This window comes from Taeniopygia guttata, chromosome 4 (assembly GCF_048771995.1).
Source record: "Taeniopygia guttata chromosome 4, bTaeGut7.mat, whole genome shotgun sequence".
Classification (NCBI taxonomy): Eukaryota; Metazoa; Chordata; class Aves; order Passeriformes; family Estrildidae; genus Taeniopygia; species Taeniopygia guttata.
Genome location: NC_133028.1, coordinates 48,712,824 through 48,738,389, shown reverse-complemented (window position 1 = coordinate 48,738,389; position 25,566 = coordinate 48,712,824). Strand labels below are relative to the sequence as shown.

The 25,566-nt window shown below is 39.0% G+C and overlaps 1 protein-coding gene across 2 annotated transcripts; it reads right to left on the bottom strand.

The window, feature by feature from the left end:
* Positions 1-1,531: 1,531 nt before the first annotated feature.
* Positions 1,532-25,172, bottom strand: SLC39A8 (solute carrier family 39 member 8). 2 transcript variants are annotated; one of them, XR_003960099.4, is made up of 9 exons: positions 24,816-25,172; positions 18,423-18,591; positions 14,263-14,432; positions 13,746-13,868; positions 12,562-12,729; positions 5,998-6,205; positions 5,306-5,490; positions 3,854-3,998; positions 2,503-2,639 (listed from the first exon to the last, which is right to left on the bottom strand). XR_003960099.4 is itself a non-coding variant. In XM_030271671.4 (8 exons), exons 1-8 carry the CDS (start codon positions 24,990-24,992, stop codon positions 2,493-2,495), a joined length of 1,347 nt encoding a protein of 448 aa, XP_030127531.4. In that variant the 5' UTR covers positions 24,993-25,165; the 3' UTR covers positions 1,532-2,492. The 2 variants fall into 2 exon arrangements, 1 of the variants encoding a protein (XP_030127531.4); XM_030271671.4 differs by lacking the exon at positions 3,854-3,998 and having other exon boundaries at positions 1,532-2,639; positions 24,816-25,165.
* Positions 25,173-25,566: the final 394 nt, after the last annotated feature.

Sequence of the window (25,566 nt, the reverse complement as noted above, 5' to 3'; positions counted from 1 at the left end):
TCATAATATCAACCACAACATATGTAATTACATTATCTTCTTCAAAAGCACTGTAATAAGGAAAAAAAGAAAAAAGAGACAATATATTGGGTACAAATGAAGTGTTGCATGGATTAAATACCCAAAATAGAATGTAACCTTGCCTTTGACAGGTGCATTACATGTACTGCCAGTATATTTATGGCTTTCTCTCTAGTCTTCGTTCCAGCAACCTTTGTCAGCTTGACACACCTGTACATTCTGAACTGCAAGATAAGGAGATGAGTTTCTTCTCAGATTGTAGAGAGATAACTTGTGCATCAAGTGCAAGAGCTGTTAAGGCACCTACAGCATTCCTGGAAAGGATGGGGTATTATAGTAAAATAAAAGTCAAGAACTACAATAGGCATTTGGTGTGTATGCATATATGAAACTATTTGCTGGCACCTACCAATCCATAGAGTAACAGCCTGCAGAAGGAAATCCAAGTCAGTGCCCTGCTCTGCAAATCTTGGAAATGATTGGGACTCCTAGAATTGGAATAGATGTATTTTATATGTAATGGACAAAGATAATACAAAGATATACAGACAAACAGACTCATACAGAAATCAAAAAGCTTTCTTAAGTGCTGAATATACCACTAGCAGAAAAGGCCTTGGTTGGTGACTCAAGCACTATGCTCAAAATCAGACTTTGTTCCAAGTATGCTCTGTGATATAAAAGTAGGTTATTCCAACGATTTGCTTGTCTCAGTTTTCCCTCCTTAGGGAATTAATAAAAATCAACTCTCCTTTGCAAATATTTGAATTTAAAGGTGAAAAGTACCATTCAGGCATGTTATTAAAATAATCTGATTAAACAGGAATGGTCACATTATTTTAGGATGTCTATGAACATTCATAGTTACTATAACCCATTATTGTCATACACAATGTATGTATTTACAAACAGCTTATATCCAAGAAATCAACAAAGAAAGAATTAAAGGAAAGACATGGTGGACTCTTCTTCACAGAAACTTAGAGGGCACAAAATGACTAATAAATGTTTTTCCATACAGCAAGTATCATTGGCTACTATATTTACATTTTAACACTTACAACATATTTTAAAGTATTATTTACAACTCCTGTGCAGTTTGCCTTAAAGCTTCTATTAAACAGTCACTTAGAGAAGTTATTTTTTTCCTAAGGTAATTAGAGATGACATTCAAATAAAGTACCAAAATAAATACTTTGCCTGGCAGAAAAAATATTTTAATAAAGAATTAAAAATAAAATAGTTGTACCTTCCTACAGCCGAGAAATACATCAAAAAATAGTATCTCCGTTGAAGCTGTAAAACTTGCTTAAGAATCAATGAAAAAAGTAACTTACTGGAGAATAACAACAATTCCTTCAAAGAAAAGTGGTGACTGCAATGGAATGTATTTTTTTTATTAATTTCCTTGTGCTCATCTTACAACAGATTAGTAATGAGTAGATTACTTGTTTTTTTCAGAAGAACTCATATATATAAGCATGATTTTAGAAATTTCACATGCAACAGATTGTGGTAAGAATTTTTAAATTTTATTATCATTTCATTCCACCCAACTGCATACAAAGAAATCATTCAAATTATGAAGAAAACATAACGGAATGTTAATTTTTAGCACTTTTTTCCCCTACATTCTCCTTTGTAAGACTAAAGAAGTGATTTTTAAAGGGGTTTTATGGGAAACTTAAGTATAAAACTTTATTATTTTCATAGAATACACAATACTTGAACATATTTAAAGTACTCAATGTTTCTAAAATATTATGGAGTTGATAAACAGTCATAAATTTAACACAGGTTCCCTCTAATTAAAAAAAGTGGTTCTCAAAATAAATCAACAATTCCCTAGTGCACTTATGAAGAGAAAAGATCAAAAGCAGGAACTGGTATCTTTCCTTCCAGTGTTAATTAGTAATTAAAAATCTTAGCTTCATTAGTACCTACTCTGAAATTTTTTGGTTTTTTTCTTTTTTTTTTTTTTTTGGTGGGGAATGAAGATGTTACGCAGACAAATCCTGCAACAAAAGTTATAAAAATAAACCAGTTTTGAAACTGCTTGCCTTCATCACAGTTAAAAAAGGACATGAAACTGTATTATTTTCTTTTAAATACACATCTTCCTTATAGACTTCAGCTTTCAGTTGGTTTGGAGTTGCATGTAGCTGCATGTATTGCATAATTCTACTGGCCAAGTAACACCCTTCCTCTTTAACAGTTCAGATATGTCTGATAATTTTAAGTAGAAATAAAAATATTAGCATAATTTTTTTGGCATCATACAGAAGCTGACAGCTCCTACTATTTGGTTCAACTGCAAGTCCTAAAAAAGAATTTCCTGTACTTGGGGCAAGAGGGACAGGATGGGCCTTGCCACCATTTCAAAACCAAGTAGATTAAATGAATGTCCCTGTATGGATTTCAAGTGTCTTCCATTTGCAATTAGCTTGATGTCTCCAATCCTGATTCCATTCTCACAGCTCAATATTTCCTGCATACAAGGTAATGAGCAGGATAGCAGTAAACCCCGTTAGCAAACCAGCATTCTGAATAAGGAAGAACGTCAGATCCATCTTTCTTCCGGTCACCTTCTCCCGCAGCATATCATTCATCTCTGGGAACTGAAAAAAGGGATATTTTTAGGTAAGTATTGCCATCTCGTGGTAGCATACTTAATTTAAGGCATTAAGAACTGAACCATATTGCTACTCTGGACTGAATATTAGAACTAACAGAGGGTGAAGGCAGTCACAGGAAAATATCACCCTAATTACCCTGAAAAACCACTCCAACAAGGAGTGGTAAGATGAAACAGCATTTTGTTTCTCTCTACGGTAGCTTCATCTGGCTGTGTCTCATGTAAATTTTCCCTTTTTGATTCTAGCAGCCTCCTAGGTTCCAAATGTTGGTCCATGTGTTGCTAGGAACAGCTGCCCTTGTACTGCTAAATGTTTTGTTTCTTCCTTCACTGCTATAGAGAGAAATCCTTGTTTGGGAAACAGAAGATTAGGATTCTTCTGCTTCATCTAAAGGAAAATGAAGTGAAGATGAAAACATGGACAACCCCTCAGAAATCAGAAACCTTTCACATGTGGAAGGTCTGGTGGGCTCATTAGGTCAAGCAAGGAAGAAGAGGAAGACGACGGGTGTGAAACTGTTGGTAACAGATGCACTAGGACACTACAGTGCCATGAAGGGATTCTTCATTCCACAATATACATCTTAAAGGTTAATACAAGAGCACAAGGTGACTGATCCACTGCTAACTGCAAAAACAAAGATACTGCCTCTGGAGCCAGTGGAGGTGACAGCAAAACAGCACAGGTATGAAGTTCCCTGCATTGGATATTCAGGATATGTATTTGCTGCAGGTTAAATCAACTACAGTGGTTTTTGAGAAATAAGCCTTAAAGTATTCTCCTGTTCTGCTGAGAATAGTATAACCAGAACATAATGAAGACAGTTTATTTCAGCTCTAGTTAGGAAGCCTTCAGGCTGACTAACTCAGAAACTGTATGTGATCTCACAACACAAACACAGCAATTGAAGGTAATGCAATTCTTGAAGAACAGGCTAAGGTTAGCGGGAACAGCCCAAAGCTTCCCAGAAATGGCTCCAGAGCTCCGTCACACTCTTGCACAACAGGGCAAAACTAGATTGACTTCATGCCATACAGCAAGGCTCATTTGTGCACACACCTCAGCATACATTCCCACCTGCCCACAGCCACCCCACTCAGTGATCCTATTGGCAGAGATTGTACTATGCCAATATTGGCATAAAAAAGATCAGCAAAAAGAAAAGGAGGAAGGCATGGCATTCCAGTTAATCCTACCTGCTTCTGGACAAGCAAACCAGAAGTGTGGAAAAACCATAAGAAAGTAGAAAGCCAGATCTCTGTACAGAGCACTTCAATACCCTATTTCAGACTTTTCAGGGGGAAGAAAAATTCAGATAGGTAACTGATACAATCCAAAAACCTATAAAGAGAGGAGGGTACAGGGAGAGAGACAGACAGAGAGGAATGGAGAGAACAGAACAACAGATACAAGGAAAAGAATGTTACTTACTTTGATGGGTTTAATAACAAACTTGAGTCACTACAAATTTATGCCACGAATTTTACAAATGAGAGTTCAGTGCATTATTATTCATTATATGAGTAAAGCTAAACAAAAAGCATTAGCAATTAAGGCACTACAAGCTTATAAAATAAACTACTTATATTTTTTATAACTCTAACAACATATGAAATCCTATACTATTACCTAAATTATAACCATATTTAATGAAACAGTCACTATAAATACAAGACAGTTCATAAAAACCCATGGAACCAAACTGGGGTCTCAATTTTTTTCAGATTTAGGCCTCACTCTTCCAGTTCTGCACTCAAATGGATTCTCATGTGGCAGATGAAAACACCTTTGCACCTGTTGCATCTGTTCTTACAACACTGAATTAAACATAATGAAACTTAAAACTCTTGAAAGATCTCTCTTGTTTTGAGACAAAACATCATTGTAAGAGGAAATTATGGAATATTGCTAAATGCCTATGAGTCCAGATTTTTTTTCCCAGTGTCTAAATACAACCTGGATTTTAGCACCATTTCTTTTCCTTATATCCTCTAACACGCTGAAAAATAAATGGTAGACAGATTATTATGAAGAGAACTCAGTAAAAATTTTTGTCAGAACCAAGAAAATGAGGCTGGCACTCTTTGACTTGAACCCGGATAGAATTTAAATCAAGTTTTTCATTATCTCTGTGGTTACACAACACCTTTTATTCAATGCAAAACTTAATATTTAACTTCATTCTGTTTACCTTTCTTTTTTTGCTTTTCTTTCACATGGTTTAAATAGAAAAACAAGCCTTTTAAAATAATAAGATGAAATATTGTGACACTTTAAAATGCTGAAACGAAGTGTTAATACACTTTTTACTCTTTGCTTAAACCAGGCCAAATTCATGAAAGGCTTGTATCTGTCTAAAACCCCCTTTCTATAATAATAGAGGTGAAAGGCTTTAGTGTTTCACGAATGAACATAACTTGTTATGGATAGGTGAGACTTTATAAAGTCTTACCTATTGCTAACAATAACTATTTGTGGACCTCCACTAAGTGTTTAAGTTACAAAATTCTATTATTATTATTATCATTATTGTTATTGGTCACTGGCATGAAAGGAGAAAATACTAAGTTCTACTGAAGAGACTTAGTGGAATATATGGGGTTTTTTTTGCAGAGAGATAAATAACTGAAAATGAAATTATATCTCACCATATCTGCCAGAGAGATGTACAGGAACATTCCACCGGCTATAGCGAAGATGATGTTAGGAGCAAAGTTGTTGCCTACTAATATTCCAAAGGCCAACCCAACATAACAAGAACATGCAGATAGGAAATTGAAAAACAGTGCCTGCCGAGTACTCATTCCTGCATTAAGCAAGATGACAAAATCCCCTAAAAGAATCAAAGAGAAAATCATCTTCAGAAAATGATATTTCGGTTATTTTCTGATATCAAAGGAAGTAGAAGAAAAGACATTTTTTGTATACACATTATAACCCTGTGCTGTTTTTCTTTATTCAAACAGGTGATGAGGATTTCCCTTTAAAACTAAGGAAACTGAAATATTCTAAACAAATAGTGATGCAAGATTGAGCTAAGAGCACAGGGACACACATATATGATGATTTTTGCATTTAAAATTAATTAATACAACACTGTATGCACCATATATATACAGGATAATTAGTACCTGTCCAATATATGCTCCTAGCTTCCACCCACCTGCACATGGGAACTTCCTGTGCCAGATGTGTGTTTTGGTGCTTGGTAACTTTTTGATGAATATTTTTTCTATTAATTTGTCTAAACTTCCTTTCAACCTCTGCCAACTTTACACCAACACAACAACCTACAACAGTGATTTTCACAGCAAACAACATGTGTAATAAAGTTCCTTACCCAGTTCATGAGGAAACTCTTCACACAAGATGGCTATGGAGGTACTGAGCCCTTGAAGCAGAGACAAAGTGAAAGAAGCCCCAATAGCCAAGCCATCTATGAAATTATGTACTGCATCACTCAGTGTCACCATCCAAGCAATAGTCCCAATCTTTGACAGTGGACGCCCCTTAAGACACTTGCATAAGCTGCTTTGGGTGGCTTCTTCCTGAAAAAAAAAAAAAAGATAGAATAAAACATTTACACAAAGCACTGAATAAAGAAGTCAATGAATCATGCTTCTGTCTTTAAATAAATGCCAAGTATAAACTCAAGCACTGCTGCATATAGAGACCAAATTGCTTTGTCCAAAAAGCAAATGGCACAGCAGAAGCACCAAATGTTTTCTGTTTCAACAAGGTGACATACACAACCCACTCACTCTTCTGACTGAGAAGTGGATGCCCTTCAGCTGAGACAGGAAGCAATTCAGGACACAGTGGTCCGACTGTCTCTCTGGAGTCTCTGTCAGATGAAGACAGTCCCAAGCCTCCTTTGCCACCTCTATATAAGCATGTACAGTCAGAAGGATCTGATCTCAGTGACTGGTAGCATCTGTATTTAAAACTGGCACTGTGTCATTGTCTTAGAGACACACTCAGCTATTGCAGTAACAGAATTCTATCTACATTATATATATGATGTGTCTACACTGTAGAATGTGTCTCCAGTATAGACACATTCAGATATTCCATAAGGTTTATTTCTAATTTTGGGCAATGATAGTCAAGTCCAGCTGTTCAAATTAGTTTCTATAAAGTGAATGTTTAATAAAAACAGTGGTGGCTAATTTTGACTGCACAATTAAAGGCTCAGAGCATGAAATCAACAGGCTAATATAAAACTGCAGTGCACATACCCTCCAGGGATCTCACTAATTCTCCCCAGAAGTGGAAGCAATTTATACATGTGGTGCCATGAAATAATGAAAAACCTGAACACACGTAGAAGGAACTGCCATTTTAACTTCAAGCACAAACTAAGCTCCCCTAAAAGTTCCTGGTGACCCATTTGATGAATTTCTATACACACATACTGCATTTACAGAATATTTGCAAGCATTATAGATTTCCCCCATTAATAAAAACCAAATTACTTATATAGCATTAACTGGTGCTTACTTACTGGAATATAAAAGCAGTAATATATGTGTGCCTACAGACATACAAAGCACAGAATCACTGATTAGTTAAGGCTGCAAGAGACCAGAGGGGTTCATCTGGTCCAACACCCCTCCTCAAGACCATGGCACAGGATTGCATCCAGATGATACCTGAGTATCTCCACTGAGGGAGACTCCACAATCTCTCTGGGCAATCTGTTCCAGTGCTCAGTCACCTGCACAGTAAAAAAGTTCTTTTTCATGCTCAGGTGGAACTTTCTGTGCCATAGTCTCTGCCTATTGCCTCTTGTCCTGTTGCTGGGCATCACTGAGCAGAGCCTGGCTCCATCCCCTTGACACCCTCCCTTCAGGTACTCACGGACATTGATGAGTTTCCTTCTGTGTTGTCTCTTCTCGAGGCTGAACAGACCCAGCTCCCTCAGCCTTTCCTTCTGAGAGACGCTCCAGTCCCCTCATCGCCCTTGTGGCCTCTGCTGGACCCACCCCAGGAGCTCCACGTCCCTCTTGTGCTGAGGAGCCCAGAACTGGACACAGCACTCCAGATGTGCCTCACCAGGGCAGAGCAGAGGGGCAGGAACCCTTGGCCAGATGGCAATGCTCTTCCCAGTGCACCCCAGGATGTCAATGGCCTTCTTGGCCACAAGGACACTGCTGGCTCATGGACAGTTTGATCTCCACCAGGGGAACAAACTCGGGTCTTTCCCTGAAGAGCTGCTTTCCAACAGATCAGCCCCCAGCCCCTGCTGGTGCCTGGGGTTATTCCTTCCCAGGTGCAGGACCCTGCATTTCCCTTTGCTGAATTTCAGGAGGTTCTGCTCTGCCCATGTCTCCCACCTGTCAAGGCCCTTCTGAAGGGCTGCACAGCACTGTGGGGTATTGGCCACTCCTCACAGATTTGTGTTGTCAGTGAACTGTTCAGGAGGCAGGTTTACCAAGTCCTTGATGAATAGGTTAAACAATAAAGGGTCCAGTACTGGACCCTGGGGGACACCACCAGTGACAGGCCTCCAGTTACACCCTGACCCACTGAGATCTGCCATTCAGCCACTTATCAATAAACTTCACTGTCCATTCATCCGTTCCACACTTCCTGAGTTTGCCTGTGAGGATGTTGTGAGAGACACTGTCTAAAGCACTGTTTAAGTTAAGGCAGGCAATATCCACTGCTCTCCCCTCAACCACACACATCTCCACTTCTTGAAGAAGGATATAGAGGAACATCTCCTTCTCCTTAGGAGAAGGCCAAAGAGTATTCCAAGAAATTTTCTTTAGTTATTAAAAACAACATTGCAAATTGGTTTAGTTTTGCCATATGCAAATGCTACCAGGCAAGCTGATTTTTTAAATTCAAGGAAATAAAATGATCAATAAATCCTTGCAAAATCGTTAAGGACAGAGCTATAAGGTCTGTTGCATTATTTGAGTCACAGGACTCTTATCTAACTACATTCTTGTATTTAGGAGCTGCCCTGGGACAGGACAAAAGTTCAGGTCAGGAATTTCTGAGTCAGGTGCCTATTGCACTGCCTGGAACTCATAGATAATAAAGCCTTGGTTGAGTTGTGCCAAAACCACCACAAAGCAGCCCCTATTCAGTCCACAGGAAGTTCTGAAATTACACTTTTATGATGCAAAAATGAGCAATGGTATCAAAAAGTCAGGAGGTTCCCTGCTGATTCAAAAACATAGGTTTTAGATTTGTACTACACACTTGCCTTTAGTTTTTGAAGGTTTTCCTCTCAACATTTCCTCCAACACAAGCAGTGCCAATCATTTTTTTGAGATTATTAATTTGTACCTGTACTATTTCTGCTTGAGATAGGATCACTTACAAGTAATAGAAATTATTAATCTCTCTTAATCCATGAAGATAAACCGAAAGTCACTTTAAGAAAGAAGTATTACAAAGGAAGCCACACAAAATACATAAGTATAAGAAAACCCAAATACAATTAGCAAAGCTCTTCCACCAATTCATCCAGCTTCCTGAGGTAAAGATCTGTTCTCTATTTTTTTCTGTTCCCTGGTGATCATCCTTCAAGCGACTACAAACTGGAGGAAGCATTGTTTTGTAGACCATCCTGATTTTTGCCTAAAGCACATCATCTTTCTTGCACATATTTCTAGGTTCACTGAAGAAACAGATTTTGATCTAATGCACAAATTTTCATTTTAAATAATTCACCCATTTTTTCCACAAGAAAGGAACATTTTAAGCAATTACAATTAATTTAGGGTACCAGTATTGATTTACTTCTAAAAATTACTTTATTGATCCAAACTTCCAAAATGCAGAAACAACTGCAGTTTATAAACTAGGAATCTGTTTCTGAGATACCTTTATTTTATATCTATATCTATAAATATATGGCTATCCGTCATTTACATTTACTGTGTTGTTCTGAAGTATCATAATTCTTACATGTAATCCATTTTAAATAATGTCTTGACAACACCTCTAAATTATATAAAGTACGATGTAATTTCTTTTCTGGATTTACATTCTGAACTTTACTACATCATGTATCCAGTAGAAGTAGATAAATGAGTCATACATATTCTTCATGTTTAAGATAAAGCAGATTACTGACAAATACCCTACAAACACATAAGATTCCAAAGCAAAGAATTAGCAATGTCTGTCTCCTCTGGATTATTTCCATTTTGTCATGGCAGTTTAGCATACATCAAAAGAGATGTCAGCGAAGGAGCTCTGTAATACCCAGCTGGACTATCAGGTTTAATTTTTATTAAGTATTAGTGCAGTTCTACATCATTTGTATCTCCACAGCCTATGGTAAACCAAAGACATCTTTGGTATTTATGCTCTTCTAAACACAAGGGGCTTTTCAAAAAGTAATGGCCCCTCCTTCATTCACAAACTTAAAAAATTATACAGAAACTCTCTTATTTTATCCTACGATATCTCAGATTACTATTGCTATTTCAAACATGTCTGATTCCCTCAGACATGAACCAGACGTCGTCTGGAAGAGCCCACAGGACCAAGAAGGAATCCTGACACTGCCACCAGGCAATAATTAAAGGCACTGTAAAGTTTTGTTACACAGCTCTAACAATGTGCACTCAAGAACACAGATGTTCCAGCAATTTGTCTCTGAAATAACTTTCCTTCAAAGTTTCTGTTGTCAAGCCATATTACAATGCATAGTAGATACAAAATCTGAGTAGAGCACAAAGGCTTCCAAGACCGCACTTACTGCTGCAAGTGAAAACAGAAAGTAGGTGACTAATTAAACATTTACTCTGATAGTCAATTTCTTCTGGCATTAAAGGAGAGAATATAGCTGGATCCTCATAGCTGGAAATAGTTACCACATCTTGGCACAGTCAGGCTTCAAACTCCCTCTTTAAAGCCTTCATTTTGATTTCTGACTACTGTATTTGCCCTCTTTAACAAGATGTCGATTATGAGGACACATTAAAATTCTCTTGAGTACACATTAGCTAATGCCAAATGGTTTTGTCTTAAATAGTATATTCTTGTAAAGCTGAATGCATCCCTACCCTCCTGTCATTACCCTAACTGCCCCAAAGCACCTCGGCCACATTGGCCCTCCCCTGACCCAGCCCTTCGACTCTCATGGAGGAGAACAAGGGCAATGATGGCTTTTCTGATGCTGCACATTATCATACAACCATTAGGTTGGACCTCTAAGGTCATTGAGTACAACCATAAACCTAATTAACCAAGTCCACCACTAATCCATATCTCTAAGCAACATCTCTACGCACCTGTTAAACGCCTCCAGAGATGGTGATTCCACCACTTCCCCAGGCAATCTGTTCCAGGGCTTGACAACCCTTTCCATGAAGAACTTTTTCCTAATATCCAATCTAAACCTCCTCTGGCACAATTTGAGGCTGTTTCCTCTTGTCCTGTCACTTAATACTGGAAAGAACACACCAACCTCCAACTGGTACAATCTCCTTTCAGACAGCTGTACAGAGTGATAAAGTCCCTCTCAAGCCCCTTTACCCCAGGCTAAACAATCCCAGCTCCCTCAGCTGCTCCTCATAGGGATCATGCTCCAACTTTTTCACCAGCGTGGTTGCCCTACATTAGACAAACTCCAGCACCTTAAGGTCTTTCTTGTAGTGAGGGACCCAAAATTGAACACAGGATTCGAGGTGTAGCCTCAGCAGTGCCGCAGGGAAATGATCACTTCCCAAGTCCTGCTGGCCACTGTTTCTGTCTCTGCAGAGAGTGGAGGCTTCTTTTACTTGTTTTATAAATCTACAAAATAAAACTCACAGACACTCATAATACTATTTCCCTCCTGGTGCCTATGTAATTTTAATAATTAAGTTTGTTTCTTCTAGTTTTTAAGATGTTCAGTATCCAGCACACTTCATGACATTTCTAGGGTAAGGACAAGTACAATTCTGGCATTTTAAACTGTGTGCATCAAATGCCTTGTGAGCCTGTAGTGGCAATGCAGAACTCCCAGATTTTCTCCTGGTTGTTAGGGACTGCCTTTGACTTGCTCTCCTGCTTGCTCCTCTCTGCTCCCCACAACTAACTTAATTAGCTAATAAAAATGGATGGCAAACCAAAAATTTCTACTATGAAAAATGTCTGCCTTAAGACATCTGAAATTTTTCCTATGTGCTTTTAATTTTTTTTAATAAGGCACAGTAATGCTCCTCCATGCACAGTACTGCTCCTCTCTACACATGGAAAAAGACTAAAGAAGCACAAAACTTTCTCTTCCTTACTTCCATTTTCTTCTCAAACAGAAGGAAGCTGTATTTGCAGTATGACAAAAAAAACCAGAGAAATACAGAGAACAAATCTGAAAGACAATAATACTTAAACCAGGAGGAGTGACTTCTGTCTCAACATACCACCTCTGTGATTCCCACAGTATCCAAATACATTGTTATCACAAGCAGTGCTCACAATATACTGCCTGAAAGTTACTGTACCAGTTTTTCTCTTTAATCATTGATTCGGCAGAATCAGGTTCTCAAACTTAATGGCTTTATGTAACCAGGAAAAAAATATGGATCATTTTGTATGATCAATTTTATCACAACAGCAAAACACACCATTTCTCTTTAAGCACAACATTAACAACAAAACCAAAATTAACCAAATTAAATATAAATTCAAATTCTGATGAGATACATCTCTCTGTCCAACCCATTCCAACGCTGATATAACATAGCCCTTTCTGTTGGCTACAAATTGAGTGCATCATTCAGCTTTTTCAAGCTTGCCCCAAAACCCTGTATTTTTTTCATAGATTCAATCAAATTATAAGTTGTAAGTCTACAAAAACTTGACAAAAATAATAAAAATACATATTAACAATCCTCTCAGATATGCTTATATAATTGGTAGGGAAAAAATAAGTAAATAGACATAATTTTCATACCTGTGCTGAGACCACACTGATGCTGTCGAAACCAAGATTTCCATTGCTCTCTATGACAGCTGAATTTGCATAACATTTGCCCCCATTGCTGGATGATGGTGGTTTGGGAGAGTTAGTCTTATCCTGAGAATGAATCTCTTCTCTATTTTCAAAGTAATCGTGGCCAGTCTAGGTGACAAATAAACAAGTAGGTAGCTAATTAAAATAAAAGCAAAATAGCAATGTAAGAAAATAAAGACAAAAAGGAAAAGGTGGGTGGGAGATCATATTCATGCTGCCTTGCTTTCAACAGCAAGTGATTGCTGAAATGAGCAGGAGTGACCATTTAATTTTTTTAATTAACTCTAAATGTATCTCAGTTCCTAACTTATCTCTTACTTTAAACTAATCAGAAAACATGGGACACTTTTCATTTTTATACATTTATGTAGAACCTCCCAAGCCAACCTGACCAAAAGTGATCAACATTTGTGGGTTATTCATGGTTGCTTGTCAAATAGAGCTCATTAGCCTTTGTCTGCTTACACAGTTAAAGAAAAATAAAATTATTTTTTCTATTTCTAGCTATTGCAAACGAGAGACAGTTGATTATCATAATTTTCAGTATCAGCACATTTCAGTATCAGCAATACTCAAGTGAGCATACAAATACTCTGACAATGGGGCAGAAAGCAGAGCCCTGGGCAAAAGGAGACAACTGCACTGCTCACTGAGCAGGTCTGTGTACCAGAGCTTGGAGAAACAGAGTTGAAGTTACTGAAGGACAGTCAGGCCCTATCAGTGCAGCTGCACTTTGCAGATGACTAAGAAGGTGTATTTGTCACACTCATTTCTCCCGCCCAAAGAGGAGCTCCATGGGCAGACTTCATTCTCTCCACCTCTTACATATTTCCACTTTTTTCTGATGTGTTTAGCTACCACAGCAACAACTTGGCTGTAGAGAGCAACTGGAGTATATACCAAAGAGAGCAGACCACACTCACATCTGGATTCCATTCCCAAAGCTGGTTGTAGCTCCCTCAAAAAAGTGAAGATTTCTTCCCCTATTCACATGGATTTTAAACCGATGTATCAGAACACACAGTAAGGCTGAATTCCACATTTTATTCATCTAGCAAGTATCTCACAAAATATGACAGGTACTTTAAGTCAAGGCTCATTCAGTTAGTGATGGGTTTCATTACCTTGTTATAGAGCTTTAGTATCACTTTAAGAATCCTTTCCACGAAGAAGAGAATATAGAATCCACCAAACACAGCAACAGCTTTCTCAACATAGTTATCAACTTTTGGGTCAAACCCAAATGCCTAACAGTAAAGAAAAAAACAATGCAAATTAGTCTGTAATCTTAGTACATTTCCAGAAAAACAAACAAACGTCACACTGCACAGATACCCCTCTATTACAAAAACTGTCTCTATACCAACCATCGGTTTCCATGAGCAGAAATTGAAAAAGTTTCTGATCTCATTACACTTTTTAAACTTGGACAAAATATTAACAGTGTAGCCTATTGAAGTTCACTACAACTTTATCCAGTGTATTTCTCTTTTTCTTTAGAGACAGAATAGCCCTTGGTCCTTCCCAACAAGAAGGAAGAATGTGACATAGATCTTGAACAACAAGACATAGATCATGAACAACGTGACATAGATCTTTAGAAACAAGTATGCAAACCAAATAATGATTCCCCTTGCTTACCTCTGGAATGAGCTGGAAAATTGCATTAGAAAAGAGAGTACCAATGGCCAAGCCCACAAAGTAAGTTAGAACCTTGGGGAAATATGACTTCTTTAGGAGAGGAGTTAAAATCAATCCCAGAAGTGATGCCAAGTTAATGATAGACACAGCCAGGAACCCAAATCCCCAAACTGTGGATAAACAAAGAGAAATACAGAATATTTTAGTATAACACCCACTTCATTCTGCTTGTGATTTCTCTAATTGTTAAATTGGCATGGAATTGGTAAAAGAGTCGTTCCTTGGTTGAAAATAAAACTCACAAATACAAAATTCTTACATGCATAGGCAGTTAAGATGCATACCTGCAGAAAGGAAATATCTGAAAACACTTTCTGGGACAACCACATTAAAAATGGAAACCATGCTAGTGGAATATATGGGCTTGCCTATCTGCTGCTAATATAAATAAGGTCTCTCTACAGTCAATGAGGAGTAAAAATTAAGGCCTACGCCAACAGCAGCTATAGCATAGAGGAAAGACAAAATTTCTTACTAGTCCCAGTGTCAGATCCAATTGACACTTACTTCTAAGAAACTCCATGATAAAAAGACTGTTGTCTTGGCTGTACCAGATATAAAAATCCTTCCTGATAAATCACCCTGAGGTGATAGCTCAGTTTCTAACCCTCCTCCCTCCTCCTGTCATTTAAACAAATTCTGCTGGCTGAAAATGCTGCCCATAAGTGTTTATCAACAGGTGAGGTGATAGATAGCTGATAGTTGAGACAATTATAATAAAGAAAGGAAAGTGCATATAATAAGAGGTTCTAGGTTCAAAAACAAGGATATGTGATGTAGGTACACAATGGCAAAAATCTTTCCTGAGAATTAGTAAATGCAGCAGGGTTCAGCATAATTTGGTTTCCTTCACCATATGCATAATCTCAGATATTTAATGTTCAGGCACCAGGACTCACACAAATCTGTACCATAATTATTCTAGAGCCTGAATTATAGGTTGGAGGGGCGTGGTTGCTGTTGCTCATAAGCACTTACAAAGCTGTGTTATGGATAACTTTTCTTCCCCCAGTGACATCTCAAATTCCTATGAGTACAGACAAAAACTTTAAAAGTTGTACTAAAGAGGTCTACAAGGGTGCCCCAAATGATGCCATAGAACTATGAAGTAATCCAAAAAGACAGTTTTTCTCTAAAAATTAATTAAAAAAAAATAATCAATGCCAACACAATGTTGCCTAGATGAGAACAGTTTCATGTAATCCAGAAAGTTGCTTCATTATGAGTTTGTATGTATGTAGGGAAGTCACCACAAATTCCTCTCTGCATAGCAGAAACTAACAGATCAGATTATGGTCTGATATTATTTCCTGGAACACAACTGGCAAACACACTAAGCTAAATTCCTCACCTGCAACTGGGATGGCTCTACTCCGTACAGTGTCACAATGCTTTTATAAAATGAATTTCATATTATGTCAAGAACAGAAAGCATTAGAAGCATTCAAAGCATTTGCAGATGTATCAATGCCAATTACAACATTCATTTGCCAATTTTGAGACAGCTACACAGAGAAAGGAAAAACACACAACTAGATATGGGTAGATTCACTAAGCTACATATATTACTTTTTATTAAACTAAATTACAATTAAGATTGTAACTATATTTTTGAAATCACATTTATAATAAATGAGTTTCCAGTGTCATCGTGAGTCAGAAAACACTGTCTACATTTGGGATTACTACAGAAGTACAAGAGTCTTTTAGTTTAGTGCATGGACATCTACCCATATTCTGTGAAAAAATGTACATTTTTAATTGAGTTGAAAAAATTCCAAGACAACCAATGTTGCCAAAGTTCCTGCACTAAGGACTCTATTTCACAATATCATGTGCCTTAAAATGGTTTTATTCATTAGGACTCCATCCACACTAGTCTTTTCATGAGTCCACACATCTCAGAAATGTGGGTAGTCTGACTTTATGTACCAGAACACAGCACTCAGATGCAGTGCTAATTCTTCCCCTGAGACTGATGGCTCAGTCAATTTCTGCTAGCTACTATTACTCTTTCTGTCTCTGAACTGTAGCCCCAATAAAGAGACAACCAAGAAACCCAAAGGCACAAGAAATCCAAAACATAAAACTGCAGGAGTGCAAGGAAGATGCCCTCCTTAGAACACTGCTGCCCAGCAGTGTTCCTTGTAAGAACAGGCAGGCTCAGGCTCTTCCTTAACCTTGTCCTAGGATGAAGAGAAAGTGCTTAAATACCTTTCTGAAAAAGTCAAGCAGAGAACACAGGAAATGTTTTTCTTGGACATGAGTAATGCCACTGGGCAGTTTCAGCTGTTTGATACATCTCTATACACCTCCCTATTATCTTTCAGAGAAGCAAGCAAGGGGAGAACTTGAGTGTGCCCCAAGATCAGATAGGTTAGACTGGTGTTTTACAAATCCCAGGACAAAAGACATTAACATCTGTTGCCTTCCAACTTCTACTCTGCTTTGGCATCACTTCTTTTTTATTCTGAGTAGCTGTTCCTAAAGCTCATTGGACTGGTTTCTTCTGCTCTTGTCCATTAGTCCATTTTGGAAGACAGCCTGTTGTTAAGACAGTGGGGGTCCCTGGGAAGAAAATTCACATAGGCACAGATGGAAACAGGCATGGAGGATTTTGCTCCATGGGCAGTAATTGAAATCATCTGGGCTCAATGCTACTGACAGATTCACTTTGTGATGGGGTGGGGGTGTATAAATCAACAGCTGCATTGAGCTCTGGGTCTTTCTAGGAATCTCTGTTCAAACACTGTGTGTCGCAGTAGTTTAAAATGTCCTAATCATGGGCCTTGCAGATTTCTTGTGCTGCAGCCAAGGGAGGGGCAGGGAGAAGGCTGCTTTGTTTATCTGGCTATTGGACATTGCTTCTGAGCTGGACATTGCTTCTGAGCTGGCCAGATGAAAGAAAAACAAGAGGTATGGCCTAAGAAACTTAAGAGGTTAACTGTAGGTCCAGGATTCCATGTTCAAAAAAAAAAAAAAAAGAGGATAATTGACCCTACTCTCCAATGCAGATCTTGCAGATCTTATGGTCTTCTTGGTAATATGTGTCTCCATATCATACAAGCAGTCATGCTAAATTGGTGCCATGGTTTCACTGATTACTCAATTATAATTCTAATCTTTCATTGACCCAGCAAAGCACAGCTATGTTTTGGGAATGATCTCTAATTCTTATTAAATATTATCACCTATATGAATCAGAATGTTATTAATACAGTATTTCAAAATTTACAAAAAGCACTTCTGTATCTCTTCTTATGAGCACTGACATTAGGCAGTAGTAATCCAACATCTTAACTTTTAACAATAATGCAGCTGATTCCCTTGGAACAGTAAGTTCATTTGGAATACTGACTCAAATGAATTACATTTGATCCTTTTTAGTGCAACAAGTGATTTCTTTAATCAGATAAATATTCCCTGTCCAGTGCTTTTCACTGCATTGTATAGCTCTGTGCACAAAAAAAAATATAGAAACAAGAGTGAGAAAAAGAGGAAGAAAGAAGATTAAGGCTACTTAACCATCTTACTCCTGGAGGGGTCATCACAGAAGATGACATGAAAGCAGGAGTCAGAATTTGGAAAGAATATGAGTATTTTTCCTCAGTAAACCTGTCACTGGCTTACCTGACAGTCTGCCTGCAAATAACTCCACTCAAATGTAGCCAAAGTAATTCTAACTCTATTTCCATACATGCAGATTCCACCAAGTTTACTTTCCCATTGCAAACTACTTGCACAGACTTCCCTTCTGTACACTCATCTTCTCTTCTATTAACCAGCTACGAGTCCTTATGTTTCAAGGCACAAACCATCATCCAGGCAAAACAAGTCAGAAAGGCTCTTCCTTAAGTGGGCAAAATATTCCATAGCTTTCTAGTCAGTTCTTTCACATTTCTTACAGCATTTTAAATAGATCACTGTCAAGCAATACCAATTTTGTTTGGATAGTCTGCTGACCTAAAACAGCAGTTAATGCTCCCACTTTGGAACCACATCTTCCCAAACAAGACAATCCTGTTATCTATAAATGCTTACTATTCCTCCAAGAAAACCCCACTCCAGCCACAGCATTGATGCAAGTAATAGTAACTAACCTTGCAAAGAATGTGGTTTAGATGTGTCCACAAAGCTTTCCTGATGATCACATGGGTGAAAAATTAGCTGTTGCAAAACTGCAGGACATATTGTAGAGAAGCTGGAATTTGATATGAGACTGTTGTTCGGTATCCCATGCAAAGAAAAAATTTCTTCACTAGTCAAGCACTGAAACCAAAAGGGATTTTGACAACTTAACACATTAACGTAAACAAAAAATAAGACATGCAGTGAGAAATCCAAGAATTACAATAGGGAAGTACTGTAATGCATTTTCAGGAAAGTCTACACAATGTACATTGTGCATTAAAATACTGTGATTGCTTGATGTGAAGCAGAAATGATTCAAAGTACTTTAAGTTAGATAAATCACAAATCAATAAGCTACTTTTTAAAGGGACATTTGGAGATATTTTGCCCTGAGAACTTGGACAGTTAAATCTCACAAAATATTTGGAAAAACAGCTTCAAAGTACTTAAAACCTAATGCAATTAAAAAATAATTAACTTTAAGAGCAGACTAGATACAGTTAAAATCTCAGTAACAGAGTATGCCAGAAAAGGACTGGTAATTCAGTGACAGCTTATTCATGTAAGTGACCACTTGTACTTTACAATAACAGTTCTTATCTATCTCCCCAAATTAACTCCTAAAAATGGTCTAAAGCCAAACATTTTTCATTCAAACCCAAACATTTTTCATTCGTCTTATAGCAGTAACTCTTAAGGGCAAACATTGTCTTGTACAACCATGAGATAAACTCCTGCTTGGGATCTTCCCTTTGCCTTTAGCACAGGACATAAGAGTGTCTGATGGGTCAATAATAAATGCACTCAGCAGTGCTAAAGCAGGCCAGGGGCAAGGCAAGGCTGGTTCCTCTGCTTGTCATTTTCAACCAAAAAGATAAAGTACAAACCACAAAGTATCATAAAAGATACATCTACAGAAAAAATTGAATGTTTTTATGTGAAATGTTCTAAACTGCTGAAAGCTTTCATCTAACACTTTGTTCATTTACATTCTTTATTTTGTATATAAGGGAAAGTGTCCTATATCAGGGAAAATGTTATTTTTCTGGGTGCACACAATAGTTTCGTGCAGTTATTGTTACACAACAAACACATACTATGGTTCAGTCTCAAGACCAAAAAAACCAAATGTTTTCTTCTATTTGACATCAATTCCAGCATAACTCTCCCTGTAACAAATCTCAGTATGACTGCAAGCAGCGAGCACTGGAAGCCTTAGCAAAATAAACACAAATGGTCACTCCCTGCTCTTGTCAGTTTTGCCAGCCTTCAGATTACACAGCACATCTCCAATAATTCAACATTATTATTTATAAGGCAATTAACTCCTAAAGATAAGCCAGAGTGATTGCAAATCATTTATTTCATCAGAGCTGCTTCCGCTCCTCTTAATAAATATTTTTCTTACTGTCCAGAAGGTGAAAGGCGTGCACTCATCACCAGAATGTGACTCTCTTTGATTTGCTTGGAGGAAGAGAATATGCAGGCCAATTCAAATGCCTTTAGCTAAATTACATTCAGGATGTTTCTGTCCTTCCTCTTTAACAAGCCAGTCTAGCAGAGTACTCAGGCACATGCTTGAACTTAAACCGAAAAGCAAATTTTGTTAAGGCCATGAGACCCTAAAGGCTCATATATACAGAAACAAAGTGCATGTAATTTCATCTTTCAATGTCAATGCTAAGGCCAAAGAAGTATCATGCATAAAAGAAATAGAGCTTATAACAGAAGATGGATTTTTGCTTTAAAACATGTTGCTCCATTTAACCTACATGAAAGGAGTGAATAAAGAAATCATCACTGAAGATACAGTCTTTAAAAGGCCAATACACAAACCACTAGAGCTTTCTAAACTGGCTATAAGTCTAATCATTTTACTGTTAACTCTGCATTTTGGAATAATACAAAATACATGGCTATTATGCCCACAACAAAACTAAGGGAGGAGAGTTGTGGTCTACAGCAGTAGTTCCTGTATGGTGCTTATTACTAGCTCATGGAGCCATTTCTGGACATCTGTGGTTAGAAAAATGAGCCAGTAAGAGTTGAGAATTTACACCATAACTATCTCTGAAAGAAATCTTCCTTAACTATTTCATTACTAAAATACAGAATAGAGTATCAGCATTTTAAAATAGCAATACATTAGTATTAACATTGATTCCCAAAAATCCAAGTGATATCGTAGGTAGGAAAACAGATAATGGAGAGAAACTAAATGAGACACATCATAAATTAATACACCTGACAATCTTAACTTCGCCTACACACAAACATGGAAGTCAGAAATACCATCATAGAAGAGCTCTTTCATGTGAAATTGAGAAAGAGCATTGTATTTAATTACTATTATTATTTTGATCAGGGACAAACCCAGAGGATAATGATTCTTATAAATGATTCATTGTTATAAGTCACCTCATACTCTCAGTAAACTCCGACATACATCCAAGAGCTGAAAAGCAAGCTTGCATGAGTTCACCAGCACAATTAAAAGATTAATTAAAAGACTTAATCTTTTCAAAGCCTTGGAGTGGAACAAGGCTTGTTTTGCACACTGAAAAACTCTGCATTTATCTTTTCAGGATAAATAAATACATTAACACAACCACACTGCTGTAAAAACATAAGATATTTACTTTGTAAGACTGAAGGACCATCTCATCAGAGAGAAAATTTAGCCTCATGGAACAGGGGACTGAAAATGATGTCCTGACTCACTAAGCCTGCTGTCGTTTCTGTCCCCTCTATTTAACAAGGTTGGTTTTTTTTTCCCCTGCCTTTTTCTGTTTTGTTTTGTTTTTTAACTTAGTCTGAGCATGGCTAAGGCAATATAAAGACATACAGCTGTGCCTTCCTCAGCTTACTTGCAAGAAATGAAAGCATCTAATGCTGATGTGGAAACACCTTGGTGTCACTTAGGACAGGTAAAAACTGGATGATGCAGATAATAATTCCTTCAGTAAGCAGCACTCCATGAGATGAAGCTGCCCAAATGAATGCACTTTAGGGATTTCACACACCCCACAACATGGGCAAGGCAGATGTCCATGCTGGGAGCTGAGAGATATCCACAAATACTGAAATTTATTGGAAATATTGTAGAAATAAGACACTTAGAGGGTACAACTACTATGCCTATTTAGCATCTCACTGGCCAGGCAACATCAGATCATGGTGTTGGATCAAGACCCTAACTCTGTCACTCTTGTCTCCATTGTTTCAAAAGAACAAGTTGTAACTAGTGAAAAACTACCCAAAAATCCTCAAATCAAAGAATATACTACCCTGGTCCTAAATTTTTAAACTTACTAGATTTTGATTCATCCTGAGAGGAAAGGTAATTATAGCTGATAACAAATATTAATTTTAAAATTAATTTTGTCAAAATGTTTTGTTTAAAAAAATAAAATGCATTACATTAAAACACAGTACTCAGGTATACCACCTAGACTGGCATAAATATAGAAAGCCAAAAAAGGAAATAGGAGCATGATTTTAGCACCTACCAATTACATCAAAGCATTAAAAAAAAAGGTGAAATTAACAAGCTTTCTTTCCAATGCCCATTTAGCTTCCAGGCATTTTTGGACCAAAAATTTTGAGCATGTCATTTAGTCCTTTGGCACATGTGTATGGCTGCCATACTACAATTAATTCAGTGATGGAAGATCAAGTATGGTTTCATGGCTTTTACATCTTGCTAATAATGTAAAATACAGAGCAAGTAACAAGCCATCATGTCTATTAGACTGCAATTGTTAATTTTACCCCTATTAGTATAAAATGTGCAGCAATTCCACAGTAAAATGTAAAAAAAGCCAGCACTGCTCAGTATTTGTGCTTGCTCAATTACTACTTATTTCGCTGAAAAGGAGTCTTAGGTTACATATTAAGAAAAGGCGATAACAGAAAAATTGAAAAGCAAAGAAAATACTAAGACAAAATAAAAATAATTATAGAAGTACATGATGAAAGCAAAAAGAGACCAAAAGCAGAAGAAATTTGTGACACTTAAATCCAAAATGGTGCTCAAAAAAATCCAGGGTTTTTGCCTACATTAAAAAATTAGCATCTTTACAGACATCATAGGACACAAGTTACCACAAACACCTACACAAGTATACGCTCAAACACTATCAACCAACAAATTAAATCATTTTTTACTCTTTCTTTGCTTTTCAAGTCAACCTGGTATCAAAGGAAAACAGAAATAGATTCATCTTATTTTGGCTTACACCCAGACTTTCAATCTTTAAGAAAATGGATGAGCTTCTTGTGAATCTTCTTGTGACATTATTAGGCTTACCAAAATTGTTGTGAATGAGACATTAAAATGGAACACTAACACTGGGATAACATTACAGAGACTATTCCCTCCTGACAGGTGGTGTATGACCTGTCCCTTACAGACCAGCTCTCCACTAAAAATTCCTTCAGGCTTTGGATGAGAGTATCTCTGAAGAGCAGGGGTATGTTATCTTGATTCAAAGAAAAGCCTGGGAGTCATCCCACTAGGTCTGGACAGAGAAGTTAAGAACTGAAAGTCTAAGATAAACCTTCTGCCCTCCTACAGTGAGGCACTTATGCAGCCTGAATATATTCAGATGCCTTGAGGAAGACCTGGATCACTATCAAGAAGTATTCACTTTCCCCTGTCAAGAGCTTCTGATGCCTTCCAACACCCAAACTTGTATTAGGCCACTTCATGTGTGGCATTCTGTCATAACCAGCAGATGCTGAATTATCAACTTGTAAGCACAAAAACTCACAGCGTTTAAAAACAATCACGCAGGATTTAAGTGGTGTGAGTATGCATTTGCATGTGCCACCTGCCCAAAGTCATGGACATACTGACATCTATGAGGGACCAAAATGCACTTGCTTTAATGGTTCAAGCTGATGGAGCAGCCATAAGGCAAATTTTAAGAAAGAATGCAAGTAACTCAGTAAAAAAGTAGTTTTCATTTCAAAAATCACTTCAGTGTGATAACCTAGATATTATTCAACATGAATATAATTAAAACAGGCCTGTAAAGAAATTTGTTTCAGTTAAACTTGAGGTTACTTATAAGGAACACGCATTCATAGTAATAAGAAAGAGCATTACTTTTTTTCCCCCTTCCGTAGCCTGTGTACGAGAGCTACGTGCTTTTGCAGACGGAAAACCTGAAGGACTGAAGAATCCACTCATTTCTATGCCCTTTTAAAGAAAGCTGCTTTTCACAGCCATAACCAACACTGTAAACTTGTAGTTAGCATGTGTGGCTGAGAATGTTTATGTTTATAGCATGCTGAGTTGGAACAGTGACCAGTTTGTGACACTTGAAAGCAACAACTCCTGCAAACACTGCTAGCTTATACTGAATACTACATTGATTTCAGGGCAATTAAGTCCCAATTAAACCTTTCTAAAACAAAGAGAGCTTAATCAAGGTTTGTCTCCCTCACAGAAAAAGCAGAAGAGCTACTACTCCATGTTAAAAACCAATTCTTAAGGTCCCTAGAGCCATCCCTCTTCTGTTTCTTAGGGAGTGGAATCAAACCAGAGAAAACAGTCATTCAGCTTTCATTTTTGTGACTAACTTTGTGCCTCTGATTTCTGAGCATATGGAAATCACCACCAATCTCAAAATTTCCCTTCAAGGAAACAAATTGAGTCCAGGACGGTCCAGGTAAGTGAAATTACACAGATTTTAAAAGTAGCAGAGAGATCTGAGTTTCTTATGGCAACATTAAACAGAGTACAAATGTTTTAAAGAAAAGTAATATTCCTGTGATGTCCAGTCAGTAAATTAAAATCAGTTAAAAAAGCTTTTGTAGATTAACCGATGGAAATACACTTTGCACTCAACCTAAATAAAGACGTAAAAATTTCTGGAAAAGTTTCTTTACACAAGCAGACATGTTTGTATAATAAGAGTTTTTGCTGTCTCATGACAACTACATTTCAACACGTCCTGAAGATTTGCTTATTCAGCTCTCGGAGGGAAACACTAGCGGCTTCTCATACACTCCTTGCTGTTGGACAGATGCTATTTAACCGGGAAAAGAGAGTTTAAGAGCCGAGCAACGAGGCCGGAGAGCCAATCCCGGGGCAGCCCGCGCCGCAGCAGCTCCCTGAGGCACGGCAGCATCTCCCGCTCTCACGGGGCACCGGCACCTCTGCCCGCAACCCCAGCCCGGAGCGCCAGCCGACATTTGCTCCCTCCCTCCTTCCCTCCCTCCCTCCTTCCCGGCTTCACCGTGAGGGAACACGAGGGCGGCGAGATTTAAGACACTAGGGAGCTGCCCAGCCGGCCCGGCGCCCTCGCTGCGGGACGTTTGCAGCCCGGCCGTGGCCGCGGTGGCGGTGCCGGTACCTGGTTGTGGTGCAGGTGGGCGAGCGGCAGCGCCGAGCCCAGGGCGGGCGCGGCGCCCAGGCGCTGCAGCAGCTCGGAGAGCTGCCGCGCCGACAGGCTGTGGTTGGCCCCGAAGACGCGCAGCACATCGTCGGCAAAGCTCGACGCGTTGGCCGCGCCCGGGAGCTGCTTCTCCATCCCGGCGGGACGCGGCGACTGTGGCGGATGGCGCGGCCCCTGCCCACGGGCTCCGCGGGGCGGGAGCGGGGCCCGCCCGCTCGGCCCCTCCCCGGGGGGCGTACTGGGGCCGCGGGGCGGGCGGCAGCGCCGCGGAGCTCCCGGCGGGGCGCGGAGCGGAGCCGCCGCTCGGTGCCCGCCGCGCCGTCGGGCCGGGCCGGGCCGGGCCGGGCCGCTTGCCGAGCGCCGGCCGAGCCCCGCCGTCCGGGGCTGAGGGCGGCCGCGGGCTCCCCGCCACCCTCACCCTGTGTCACCACAGAAGGCGGCGCGGGGCTGTCCGAGACCGCCCCACGCGCGGGCAACTGCGGAGGATGCAAAAGTCCCGGTTGCCACCAGCGCCGGCCCAGGGGCCAAGAGTCACTCAGCCATCAGGGCCATTGGTCCCGCTGCCGTTCCCAGACACGGCCCCGGCTTGCCCGGCTGCCCCACACCCCGCTGCCCTGACCCGCTGGGTGGCAGAAGGGATAACGGAGGCCAAGGTCCAGGCCCAGCCAGGCACACAGGCAGGGCCCCGCCGTACACACCTCTCCAACAC